Genomic DNA, 12,364 nt, shown 5'->3' with positions numbered 1-12,364 from the left:
GGAGGGGGCAGGGGGGCAGGGGGTCTGGAGCGCGGGGGAGGGCCCTGGGCGGGTCTCGCTTGCGGAGTTAGACCACCTGGGCTAAGGTCAGAACACTCGGAGACAGCATCCTCTAAGGAACAGACTGAAAGAGTAGGAGCCAGTCAAGAGCAGCCATGAAGAACAGGGAGCTGCCCCAGTACCCAAAGCATCAGATTTAAGGATTTTGTGGTTCTTGGTAGAGTGAGAGCACACCCCGAGATAAAGCATGATAAGGCCTAATAAAGGTGCTTTAGATTTGGTCATTACTTTGGTGAACCGAAGACATAATGAATTTTTTTAAAATGTTATTATGGAAGTTTTCAAACTTACAGAAAAGTAGAGAAAATATATACTGTTATGGATGGTTCGTTTGTTTAGCATACCTATATGTACTCATTACAGAGCCTCAACCATCATCCACTATGGCCCCCCTGGTTGTATTACACATATTTTGACACACCTTAGGTTCATATTAATAATATGTTAATCTTATCTACTACGAAAAAGTTCCTTTCATGTTTAAAGGGTATAGAGGTTCAGCCGTGGAAGATGAAAAGATGTACTTAACACTACAGAACTCACATTTAAAAATAGTTAAGCTTAGTTGGTTAGAGCCATCCTTATAACCCCAAGGTCTTGGGTTCGGATTCCTGTACTGGCCAGCTGCAAAAAATTAAAAAATTAAAAAATAAATAATACAAAAAAGTTAAGATGGTGAATTTCATGTTATGTGTATTTAACAATAATTTTTGAAAAGTTCCTTTCAGGTTAAAAAAAATCATCTAATGCTTCAAATTAAGAAAAAAACCTGACTTCAGGTGCACAATGGAAAGTAACTAATTGGCCAAGTAGAGGCCTATGGAGTTGTATTTTTTATTTAATAAAATTAATTTTTTTTGGTGGCTGGCCAGTACACGGATCCAAACCCTTGACTTGATGTTATAACACTGCACTGTAACCAAGTGAGCTAACCAGCCAGCTCGAGTTGTATTTTTAACAATGGAGGGTCTGGGATGAACCTGTCCGTTTTGGTATTCAGAGCACAGGGACCTGACCTGGGACCCAACAGAGTTTAAGCACTGGAGGTACCCTCTGGTTTGCACTAGAACTAAAGGATTGGGCCAGCACATCTGTGTGAGTCAGATTTCTCATAAATGTCCCTCTTGAGTCTGAGGCACACCTTTAACCGTTGGGTGAGTCCTTGTGCCTTACCTTATACCTTCATTCACAGGAGTGTGAATGAAGTGTGAATTCACCCTCTCTCCACTCCCATTCCTTAGTGCCCTCCTGGATAGTCTGTCTCCAATATGACATCTATTCCCTGTCTCCCTAAGGTACCATACCACATGTAAGTCCTTCACATTCCTGGAGCAGCTGCTGTTACCTGTTAGAAAGCCTTTCACATCCTAGCTCTTTTATAAGTGAGTCCCACATAGGTAGCCCTGAAACCTTCCTTCTGCCCACCCAAAAGTACATGATAAAACAAAACTGTAAAATGAGAAAGTAATTTCCATGTTTGGGTTTTTTGCCTCCTCCTGTCTTCCAGGGGCTCCAGAACCAATATTTCGCCTAGAGCCAAATTTTCTTAATATGAGCTGGCATTTATTAGAGAATTAAACAAACAACTGGATAAAATTTGCACCAGAGAGTTATATTAGTTTTTGAGTGATGGCTATTTAGAATCACTCTGGAAGAAATTAGATGCTTGATCACATCACTAGATGTCAGTGGTGGTAAGGAATTAATGACAGGGCTCATGGTGATATTTAACAAAAAGAAAAAGATTCAGTTATGGGGTGAATTAGTGATTGATGTTTAAGTTTCTATCATTACACTCAAAGCTATCAAAATGATTATTGAAATATCTGTAGGAAATAACATTATTGCTAATATGTAACTCATTTACCCTTTAACTTTTTTTCCCATGGAAACAATTATGATTTTGGATTAAGTGAGGTTTTTTAGGAATGTAGCCATCATAACTGCTTATACAAGGAGATAATATGAAATGAGTGAACCATTTTCTTATGTTTTCCTTTGTAGGGAAGATGGAAGAGCTGAGTCAAGCCCTGGCTAATAGCTTTTCTGTGTCTCAAGATCTGAACAGCACAGCTGCCCCCCACCCCCGCCTGTCCCAGTACAAGTCCAAGTACTGTTCCTTGGAGCAGAGTGAGCGGCGCCGCCGGTTACTGGAACTGCAGAAATCGTAAGGATGTTTTAACTCCTTGGCTTCTTTCTCCAGGCGGGGAGCTGTGAACCATTCAGGAGGTTCTAGGCTTGTCTCTACAGAACCTCCTTCAAAGTAGACCCACTGTACATTAATCTTCCTGCTCACAAGATTGTGCGGGGTAAATTCTGGCATAGGTAGTCATCCCTCATACCCAGGCCTTAGGAAAGGTGAGGAAGTAGGGAGACACTAAAGTTTGAAAGCAAAAGCACAATTATTGGTTAAATTTTTCTTTTTCTCCTGGCAGCAGTACTGAGCTTTGTAATGTAGGGACTTGTGAAGCCACGCCCAGACTTCCACTCCCCACATTCCTTGGGTTGCTTATATGTGGCTTCTCCACACTCTGAATTCTGGTATTGGTGTGGTCTTCCCGTCTGCCTTCAGCCCAAATGTTTCTGTGGAGCCCTTGGGAGTTCAAGACAAATAATTCCACAGGGAATCTGAGGAAATGTCTTCTGTACACTTAATTCTAAATGCCAAGATGAACAAACAGGGAAGGAGAACAGGATAGGAGTGTTTGAGGCTGAGCTGCTCTGAACGCAGGTCCTGTCCTTTAATTCTCAAGTGCAGCATGGGCCTCTTCTGGGTCATAAATTAAGGAATAGGGATTAGGAAAAGCTATTAACAGCTGCACAGTTTCCATGCAGTCTGCATTTTGCCCACTGCTGCATCACTGGATATATTTAACGGAGATGGTTCTCTACAGCCTCTGGGTTGCTTGCAGATCACATTCCCAGATTACTCCTCTCCCCACTCCCCTTTTTAAGATTATAATTAATTATTTTGGAATAGGAAATACGTTCATATGGTTAAAAGTTCACAATATAGAGGAGTATGTGGTGAAAAAATATTCTTCCGAATTCTGTCCCTTAGCCATGCAGTTCCACTTCTGTGTTAGTTTCTCGCATATCTTTCCAAAGATATTCTGTGCAGATATGAGCAAGTGTGTGGTGTGTGTGGTTGTATGTACACATAACCTTTTGGGGGGGGAGGGCTGGCCGGTGTGGGGATCTGAACCCTTGATATTGGTGTTATAACACTGTGCCCTAACCAACGAGCTAACTTACTAGGACCCCCTCCCCCTTTTTTTTAACACAAGTAGTAGTGTACTATACACTGTTCTGCACATTTAATAGTGTTTTTTGTAGAGGTTCTATATCAGTTCATAAAGTGCCACAACTTTCCTGTTTTATGGTGCCAGATATTCCATTGAGTAGATAGTTCATAATGTAATCTAACTAGTCGCCTACTGATGAACATCTGGGTAGTTTCCTTCTCTAAAGATGACAAATAACACCTGGGAAATAACCACAGACACTCATCCTTTTGCATATGAACCAGTATACCAGCTCTCCTTTATTTTTATTTTATTATTATTATTTTTTTTTTTTAAAGATGACCGGTAAGGGGATCTCAACCCTTGACTTGGTGTTGTCAGCACCACGCTCAGCCAGTGAGCAAACCGGCCATCCCTATATGGGATCCGAACCCGTGGCCTTGGTGTTATCAGCACCGCACTCTACCAAGTGAGCCACGGGCTGGCCTTCTCCTTTATTTTTAAATAAAAGATCATTGTGCATTCATCTGTTCTCTGTGGTGTGCACCTTTGTGTGAATGTGCACTTGTTGTGTGTGTTTAGGAAGAAGCCAGCTGTGTTGGTGTCACTGCCTCAGTGGTTGAATTCTTGCCTTAGGAGGAAATCAAGCATAGGAGGTTATGTGGTATTTCCAAATCTTTTTGGAACAATTAGGCTCGAAAACGTTCTTTTTCTTCCTTCTCAATTTCCCAAATTTTCTGGAATACATAGTTAAAAAAAAAAAAATTGGGGCTGGCTGGTTAGGTCAGTTGGTTAGAGTGTGGTGGTCTAACACCAAGGTGAAGGGTTTGGAACCCCAACCAGCCACCAAAAAAAGAAAAAAAGATAAAGGGAAACAAATAAGTAAAAAATTAAATTGTAAACTAAGTGGTCTTTTTTGAAAGTTAGACAGGCTTTGGAGAGAGGCCTGGCTTCTCCTCAGAAAGCTGTGGGAAGTGGAAAGCCCCAGAAGCTGTCCTTGTTGTAGACTTCTCACTGCATCTCAGAGTTTCTTCTCTTTCATCCCTGGGGTCTTCAGACAAGGTATCTGCTAGGGAGGGAAGTGTCAACTCTCACCGGGGTAGGGGTGGGATTTGGAGTGGGGTAAGGTGGGATAGGGTCTAGGGTGGGGTGGGGTCAGCCTTTCCAGCTAGGGAACCTTGGAAATTCCTTTAAATATTTCACTTTAGCCATTCTTAGGAAACTCTGAGGACGGCTGAGTGCGTTCAGAGAGAGAAGGGTTCCCTATTTAGGATCTGTGTGGAAATGGTCACCAGTTTATTTACTTATTTATTTTTCTTTGTTTTGTTTTGTTTTGTTTTTTTAAAGATGACTGGTAAGGAGATCTTAACCCTTGACTTGGTATTGTCAGCACCACACTCTCCCAAGTAAGCCACAGGCCAGCCCCGTAATGGTCACTAGTTTAGCCTTGCAAAGGAAATTCTGTCAATTTATTATTCTCACCAGAATCTCCAAGTTGCTTCCAAATTTGGAGCCTTTGAATTAAATGTAATCTGTCACATTGTAGTGTGTCTTTCTAAAAGTCATGAAGACCTTTTCTTATGCCTTTTTTTCTCCAGCAAGCGGCTGGATTATGTGAACCATGCCAGAAGACTGGCTGAAGATGACTGGACAGGGATGGAGAGTGAGGAAGAAGATAAGAAAGATGATGAAATGGACATTGACATTGGCAAGAAGTTACCAAAACGCTATGCTAATCAAGTGAGTGATCCAGAGATGATCAGACCCAACCAGTCTCACTCTCTTTACTGTGTGGTCAAAGCCTACTGAAATAAGTGCTGCCATAAAGAGAGGAGGTGGCGGCAGGGCTGTGGGAATCACTGGTGGAGTCTACCCATGCTGTTAACAGGGGTTGCCAACCCACTGCAGAAAACCCCTGAGCTACTGATATAATAACAGACTCCATGTCCTTGTCATTGTTTTAGTAGTCACTGCCCAGCTGTTCCAGATTGGGCCTGCCCAGCCCAGCACTGCCCCCCTACTTCCTTGGTTGGTAGTCTTTCCCAGGTATATGCTATAAAGCCAGTCTTGGATCTTCACGGTCAGGTGGTGGCAGGTGGGGAAGTGCGACTGCCCAGCCACCCCAGACCAGCCTGTTGGCCAAGGTGAGGTTGAGGCCATAACAAACTTGACTAAATGCACTGTTAGATCCAGAGAGGAAGCCAGCATGGCTTGTGGTACCATAGAGAAGGCAGGCATGGAGACTATCGTTGTTCTCCAGGCAGTCCAGGTATTCCAGAAAGCAGGGTATGGGTCCAAGTTGGGGGCAGGGGTCTCTGGAACCCCAGTTTCTTGTCACCTCAGAATCCTCCTCTGCCTCTAGAATATGGTTCTTGGGTGCACCCCACCACCACCAGTCCCCTTTCTCTGCCTCAAATACAGCACAGATAATATTCTCTGTGACAAAGGACAGTTCAGTCCTATTCAGCAAGCATTGTTGAAGGACCTGCTCTGTGTTAAACTAGGCTATGCTGTGGGGAAGATAGACATGGACCAGAAATAGCCCCTGCACTTTTGGAATAAGTGTAGTATATGATTTTTGCTATAAGAAACAGAGATTCCTTCCAACCAGGAAGAGGCAGGGGTGTGAAATCATAGAAGGGTTAATGAAAGAGGAGGAAGCCTAGAAGGGCGATATTGATAGACAGAGGTGCAGAGCATTCCAGAAAGCAGGAACAGGCTGAGCAAGAACCCAGAAGTGGGAAAGGAGTATATGGTACGTTCAGGAGCGTTTTGCAGGCTAGTAAAGATGGAGCAGCATAGAGTTGGGGGCAGTACAGCAGAAGAGATGTAAAGGGCCCCAAAAATATGTGCAGGGCTTTAGACTATGTTCAGATTGTGGGGAACCACTGAGAATTTTTAAGCCAGGGACAGAATTGGGGCTTCCTGTGATGACTTCCTCAGCAGTGTGCAGAAGAGGCTGAAGGATGGGCCGGCCCGGTGGCGCACTGCTACAGTGTGCCGCTTGGGAGCGCAGTGGCCCTCCCGCCGAGGGTTCGGATCCCACATGCAGACCGGTTCCCGCTCACTGGCTGAGTGAGGTGTGGGCGCAGCACCAATGGTTGCGATCCCGTTGCCGGTCCCGGTCCGGTATGGGCGCGACACTGAGGGTTGCGATCTGTTGCCAGACACGAAAAAAGACAAAAAAAAAAAAAGAAGAGGCTGAAAGAGAAAGAGGCTGCCGGGGAGATTTTGTTTGCCAAAACTATTTGATGACAGGTGCCTGAAAGTGGGAAGGAAAAGAGGTCATGACTGTGAGAACTGTTGCTAGATAGAATGAAAGAACTTGGCAGTGGATTAGATAGGAGAGGCAGTATGAAAATTGATTAAAGATCTAAGCTCCGAGGTCACATAGACCTGTCCTCAAAGTCAGGCTGTGTATTGACCTTGAACAAGTTACTTACCCACTAAGTCCCTGGTTTCTTATCTGTAAAATGGGTGATAGTAATAGTACTTATCTCATAGGATTGTTAGAAGGACTAAATGAGCTAGTGTACTTAAATACCTAGCCCAGAGCTCATAATAAATGCCCCACAAGTATTAGCTGCTACTACTACTTTTTTAAACAATTATATTGAGATATAATTCACATACCACACAATTCACCTATTTACAGTATACAGTTCAAGTGGTTTTTTTAAAGTATATTCACAGATCTGTGCAACTATCACTACTACTCAATTTTAGAACATTTTCATCACCCCCAAAAAACCCCATACTTGGGCCGGCCCCGTGGTGCACTCGGGAGAGTGCGGCACTGGGAGCGCAGCAACGCTCCCGCCACGGGTTCGGATCCTATGTAGGACTGGCCGGTGCACTCACTGGCTGAGCGCGGTGCAGGCGACACCACACCAAGGGTTGTGATCCCCTTACCAGTCATGAAAAAGACAAAAAAAAAACCCCAAAAACCCCCCAAAAAACCCCATACTCATTAGCAGTCACTTCCTATTCCATCTTCCCCTCAGCCCCTGGTAACCAGTAATCTAATGTCTGCATCTATGGATTTTCCTACTCTGGATATTTCATGTAAATGGAATCATGCAATATGTGTCCTTTTGTGACTGGCTTCTTTTACTTAAAGGTTTTTGTTTGTTTTTGTTGTTTTTTTCCTTTCATTTTTTCACTTAACATGAAATTGTTGGTTTTTTATTTTTTTGTGGGCAGGGTGGCTGGCGGGTGTGGGGATTTGAACCCTTGACCTTGGTGTTATAACACTGTGCTCTAACCAGCTAAGCTAAATGGCTAGCCTAACATAAGTTTTTAAGGTTCATCCATATTGTAGCATGTATCACTCTTTTTTATTGTCAGATAATATTCCATTGTATGGATATACTACATTTTATTCATTCTCAGTTGATGGCCATTTCAGTTGCTTCTACTTTGGGCTGTGATGAATAATGATGCTGTGAATGTGCATGTGCAAGTTTTTGTGTGAACATACGTTTTCATTTCTCTTGTGTATGTACTTAGAAGTAGAATTGCTGGGTCACATGATAAGTAAGTTTAACCTTTTGAGGAGCTGGTAGACTCTTTTCCAAAGTGCCTATACCCTTTTACATTTCCATCAGCAATGTACGAAGGTTCCAATTTCTCCACATATTTGTCAACATTTGTTATTATCTGTCCTTTTAAGTATTGCCATAGGGCTGGCCAGTTAGCTCAGTTAATTAGAGTGCGGTGTTCTCTACACCACGGTCAAAGGTCCGGATTCTCTTATTGACCAGCCACCAAAGAAAGAAAGAAAAAAAAAGTATAGGCTTGCTAGTGGGTGTGAGGTGGTGTATTGTGGTTTTGATTTGCATTTCCCTAGTAACTAATGATATTGAGCATATTTTTATGTGCTTATCAGCCATTTGTATATGTTCTTTGGAGAAATGCCTATTTAAATCCTTTGCCAATTTTTTAATTGAGTTATTTGTCTTTTTGTTATTGAATTGTAAGAGGTTTTTAAAAATGTATTCTAGATACAAGTCCCTTATCATATGTGTGATTTGCAAATATTTTCTTCCATTCTTTAGGTTGTCTTTTCACTTTCTTGGTGGTATTGTTGGCAGCACACAAGAGGTTTTTTTTGTTTGTTTGTTTGTTTGTTTTCCTTTTTGTCTTTTTTACTGACCGGTAACAGGATCGCAACCCTCGGTGTCGCGCCCACACCGCGCTCAGCCAGTGAGCAGGAACCGGTCTCCACATGGGATCCGAACCCTCGGCGGGAGTGCCACTGCGCTCCCAAGTGGCGCACTCTCCAGTGTGCCACCGGGCTGGCCCACAGAGTTTTTAATTTTTTTGGTCGGGGGTGGCTGGCTGGTATGGGGATCTGAACCTGTGACCTTGTTGTTACCAGCACCATACTGTCAGTAAGCTAACCAGCCAGCCCAAGAGTTTTTAATTCTGATGTAGTCTAATTTATCTATTTTTAATTTTGTTCCTTATGCTTTTGGTGTTATATTACTATCATTCTGTAAGGGAGGGTTGGTTATGACTTGAATTTAAGATTCAGTAACAGAGAGAGTGGCAGTGCTATTAACAGGATCACGAGATACAGACAGAGAAGGGTGGGTGTTTCGTGGTGGGAAGTACTTGGGCAACAGGAGGTAGTGAATCTTGTTCAGGATGTGCTGAGTTTAAGGTACAGAGAGGACAAGCAGTAAAAGAGGTACCAAGTGGACAGCTGGCGAATAGGTCTAGAGGAAAGGGGAGAGAAGTCTGGAGATGAAGAATTAGGGGTCATCCTCTTAGAAGTGACCAGTAAAGCTGTAGATGAGATCCACTCCTAAGGAGACAGCATCTAAGAGAGAAGGGGGAACTATATCAGCCCCCTGAAAATTACATGTTTTAGGGGAGAGTCAGGAGAAATGGTTAGAGGAAAAAACAGAATAGCACTGTGTCACGGGGCCAAGGGAACATGTGTCTAGAAGGAAAATGTGTCTGGAAGCATCACACAGAGCAGGGAGTGGAGAGGGGAAGCTAGGGAGGAGGTGAGGGAAGAGACTGATTTGGCAGCGAGGAGGTCACTGATAGCCTTTAGCAGGGCTGTCGGGTAACAGTTCTGGACTGAGGGTGTCAGAATGGGTGGGAAGGCAGCATCAAAAAATATTAAATAGTTTTAAAAAATAGGAGAATGTGGAATACTTCACAGAAATGCCAAATAACAAAGGTTTTTTTGGTTGTTTTTTAAGATTGCGGGATGAGTGTCTAAGGGGAAACAGAGGTGAAAGATTCAGTGGGAGGGATTCATTGATGGAACGAAGTCTTTATATGGATGGGTGAGACTATGACTGGAAGAGTTCATTTTCCCAAATTAATTTCACAACAGCTCGGGGGTTTTTTTGTTATTCATTTGTTTGTTTTAAGGCAGATTTCCTAACATCCTTTAGTACAATATTTGGGACGTCAGTTTGGGAAATGATGGTCTGAGCTAAGAGCATCTCAAGGTCAGTGACCTTACTTATCTCTGAGGTGTAGCTCCTAGAATGTAATAGCTATGATAATAGTAGGAGGTGGGCAAGGTAAGGAAAGGAAGAGGGTCCCACCACCCTGATATAGGAAGTGAGGTAGTGAGGTTGCTGTGGATGCAGATGACGACAGGCAGGAGAAAAGCTGAAGTTCAGTGAGCGGCCTTCACCCTGCCGCGCGTGCAGGAGGTGGGCCTGGCTGCCGAGACCATGTGGGTGGAGGGCCTGCTGTCAGCTTTGTCTGCCCTCATTCTTCCACTCACATTTTTATTATATATGTAGGACATGAATGCTTTGTCTTCGTAAACATTCAGGTAGCATACCCTGCTGATCTCTAACACCTTTTTTATTTTTGGCAGCTGGCCAATGCAGGGATCCAAACCCATGACCTCGATGTTACAAGGCTGCATTCTAAACAACTGAGCTAACCGGCCACTGTTAACACTGTTTTTTTGTGTTCCCAGTTGATGCTGTCTGAGTGGTTAATTGATGTTCCTTCAGATTTGGGGCAGGAATGGATTGTGGTCGTGTGTCCTATTGGAAAAAGAGCTCTTATCGTGGCCTCCAGGGTGAGTAGCTGCGTCCTGCCCCCATGCCAGTAGGCCTGGTCTGTAATGGAGAGATTCTTCGTGCTCTATTTTCCTTATCTGCCACACACGTTGTGCCTGGAATGGGGCTTGAAACACTTTCCTTCAGGAAAGATTTGTTGAGCTCCCTCTTTGGACTGCTGACACCCTGCAGAATGAGAAGCAGGAGGGTGGGGGGCCTGGCTGCCTCACAAGAATGGTGACTCTCCACACAGGGTTCTACCAGTGCCTACACCAAGAGTGGCTACTGTGTCAACAGGTTTTCTTCCCTTCTGCCAGGAGGCAACAGGCGAAACTCAACAACGGCAAAAGGTACCTACATGAAATGTCTATTTATTAAGTTTTATTATCAGTAAAAGACAGAGTTAGTTGCTTGGTTAGTTGTTTTAAAGACCCACTTTGAGGGCTGGCCCGTGGCTCACTCGGGAGAGTGCGGTGCTGATAACACCAAGGCCACGGGTTCGGGTCCTATATAGGGATGGCCGGTTGGCTCACTAGCTGAGCGTGGTGTGAATGCATGTTATATCCCCTTACCAGTCATCTTTAAAAAAAAAAAAAAAAAGACCCACTTTGAGGCCATCCATGTGCCATGGTATGTACAAGTAATTGATCACAACCACTTAAAGATTTCTTTGTTCCTTCTCCACTCCCACTGCTTCACTTGACTAGCCTTAAAAAAAAAAAAAAAAAAAAAAGGCTGACCAGTTAGCTCAGGTGATTAGAGCATGGTGTTGATAACACCAAGGTCCAGGGTTCGATCCCTATTACCAGCCAGCTGCCCAAAAAAAGGAAAGGAAAACACTTCTGCCAAAAAAGAAAGAAAGAAAGGGTGAAGAAAGAAAGAAAGAAAAATGAAGACCCCCTTTGAAAGCATACCTTTGAAGCTATGTATAGACACCATCCTGGCCCCTGGACTCACCCCATCCTCCCCTTCAAGGTCAGGCCTTCTCACTTGTAGCATAGATACAGCCCTGTGAGGCCTGCTGGGCTGTAAATCCCTGAATTAAGGTCAACATACTTTTGGACTTTCATTATGAGATAATAGATGAAGTTTTGGGGCAAGTGTCCCTGAGAGAATGCCAAGTATAATGGTACAGTCAGCTGTTGCTGGGGCTTCTCTGACAAATTAACTTTTCTCCTTTATCTTTGTCCTAACCTTAGCTTCTCCCTCCCACCTGGGCTTAGCTAAGCAGACTATGGTATGGAGGTTAAATAACTTGCCCACAGTCATTCAGCAAGGAATTGGCAGAGCTGGGCCCAAACTCTGCTCTCTTCTTTGCTGACTCAGTCTCCCTTAGTGCTTCCTCATGCCCTCTGTACTGAGCCCAAACTTCCCTATCTGCTTTTATTATCTGGCACATGCAGGCTTTGCCCCAGCCGTCCTCGTGTCTTTCCTTACTCCCCATACCCACCCTCTGTTGAGCTGGCTTGCCTCCTTGCTCTCCACATGTACCCACTTCATTCTGCCTCTTGGCCTTTGCTCATGCCACTTCAGTAATCAGATCTGAAATGCCCTCCCTCCTCCTCTCTGCCCTGTTATTTAAATCTTCCTGATCCCGGAAGACTGTTTATATAGCATCTCTTCCATGAAGCATTTCCTGCTGCTCCAATCTCTCTTTCTAGAACTTCTGTTGCTTTTATTGTATGCTATATAATTCAGCTCTTGATTCTTTCCTCTGTGATCATCTTATCTCCTTAACTGGATTGTAACTTCCTTAAAGGAAGGGACTACTTATAGTTAGTATTCCCCACATGACACAGTGCCTATGGTAGGAACTCAAAAACTAGTTGTAGGACTGGCCAGTTAGCTCAGCTGGTTAGAGCACAGTGTTATAACACCAAGGTCAAGGGTTCAGATCCCTGTACTACCAGCCAGCCACCAAAAAAAAAAAAAAAAAAAAAAGAATCAAAACGTAGTTATAAACTAAAATGAAAGACTACTTGTTTTCAAACTTAAGCGTCTCCCAAGGGAGAAAATGCC

At 43.7% G+C, this 12,364-nt stretch overlaps 1 protein-coding gene across 1 annotated transcript in view; it reads left to right on the top strand.

Moving 5' to 3' along the window:
- The window catches only part of SNUPN (snurportin 1), a 20,441-nt gene that overhangs the window by 1,033 nt on the left and 7,044 nt on the right, over window positions 1-12,364 (top strand). The window contains exons 2-5 of the mRNA XM_008580056.1: window positions 2,065-2,227; window positions 4,904-5,045; window positions 10,261-10,365; window positions 10,599-10,695. Of these exons, the coding sequence (XP_008578278.1) occupies window positions 2,070-2,227; window positions 4,904-5,045; window positions 10,261-10,365; window positions 10,599-10,695 (502 nt within the window). The 5' untranslated portion in view covers window positions 2,065-2,069. The remainder of the gene's footprint in view (window positions 1-2,064; window positions 2,228-4,903; window positions 5,046-10,260; window positions 10,366-10,598; window positions 10,696-12,364) is intronic.

The sequence above is a fragment of the Galeopterus variegatus genome, unplaced genomic scaffold (assembly GCF_000696425.1).
Source record: "Galeopterus variegatus unplaced genomic scaffold, G_variegatus-3.0.2 Scaffold2009, whole genome shotgun sequence".
Classification (NCBI taxonomy): Eukaryota; Metazoa; Chordata; class Mammalia; order Dermoptera; family Cynocephalidae; genus Galeopterus; species Galeopterus variegatus.
Note: the sequence above shows the minus strand (reverse complement) of the source record. Positions and strands in the feature narration are given on the sequence as shown.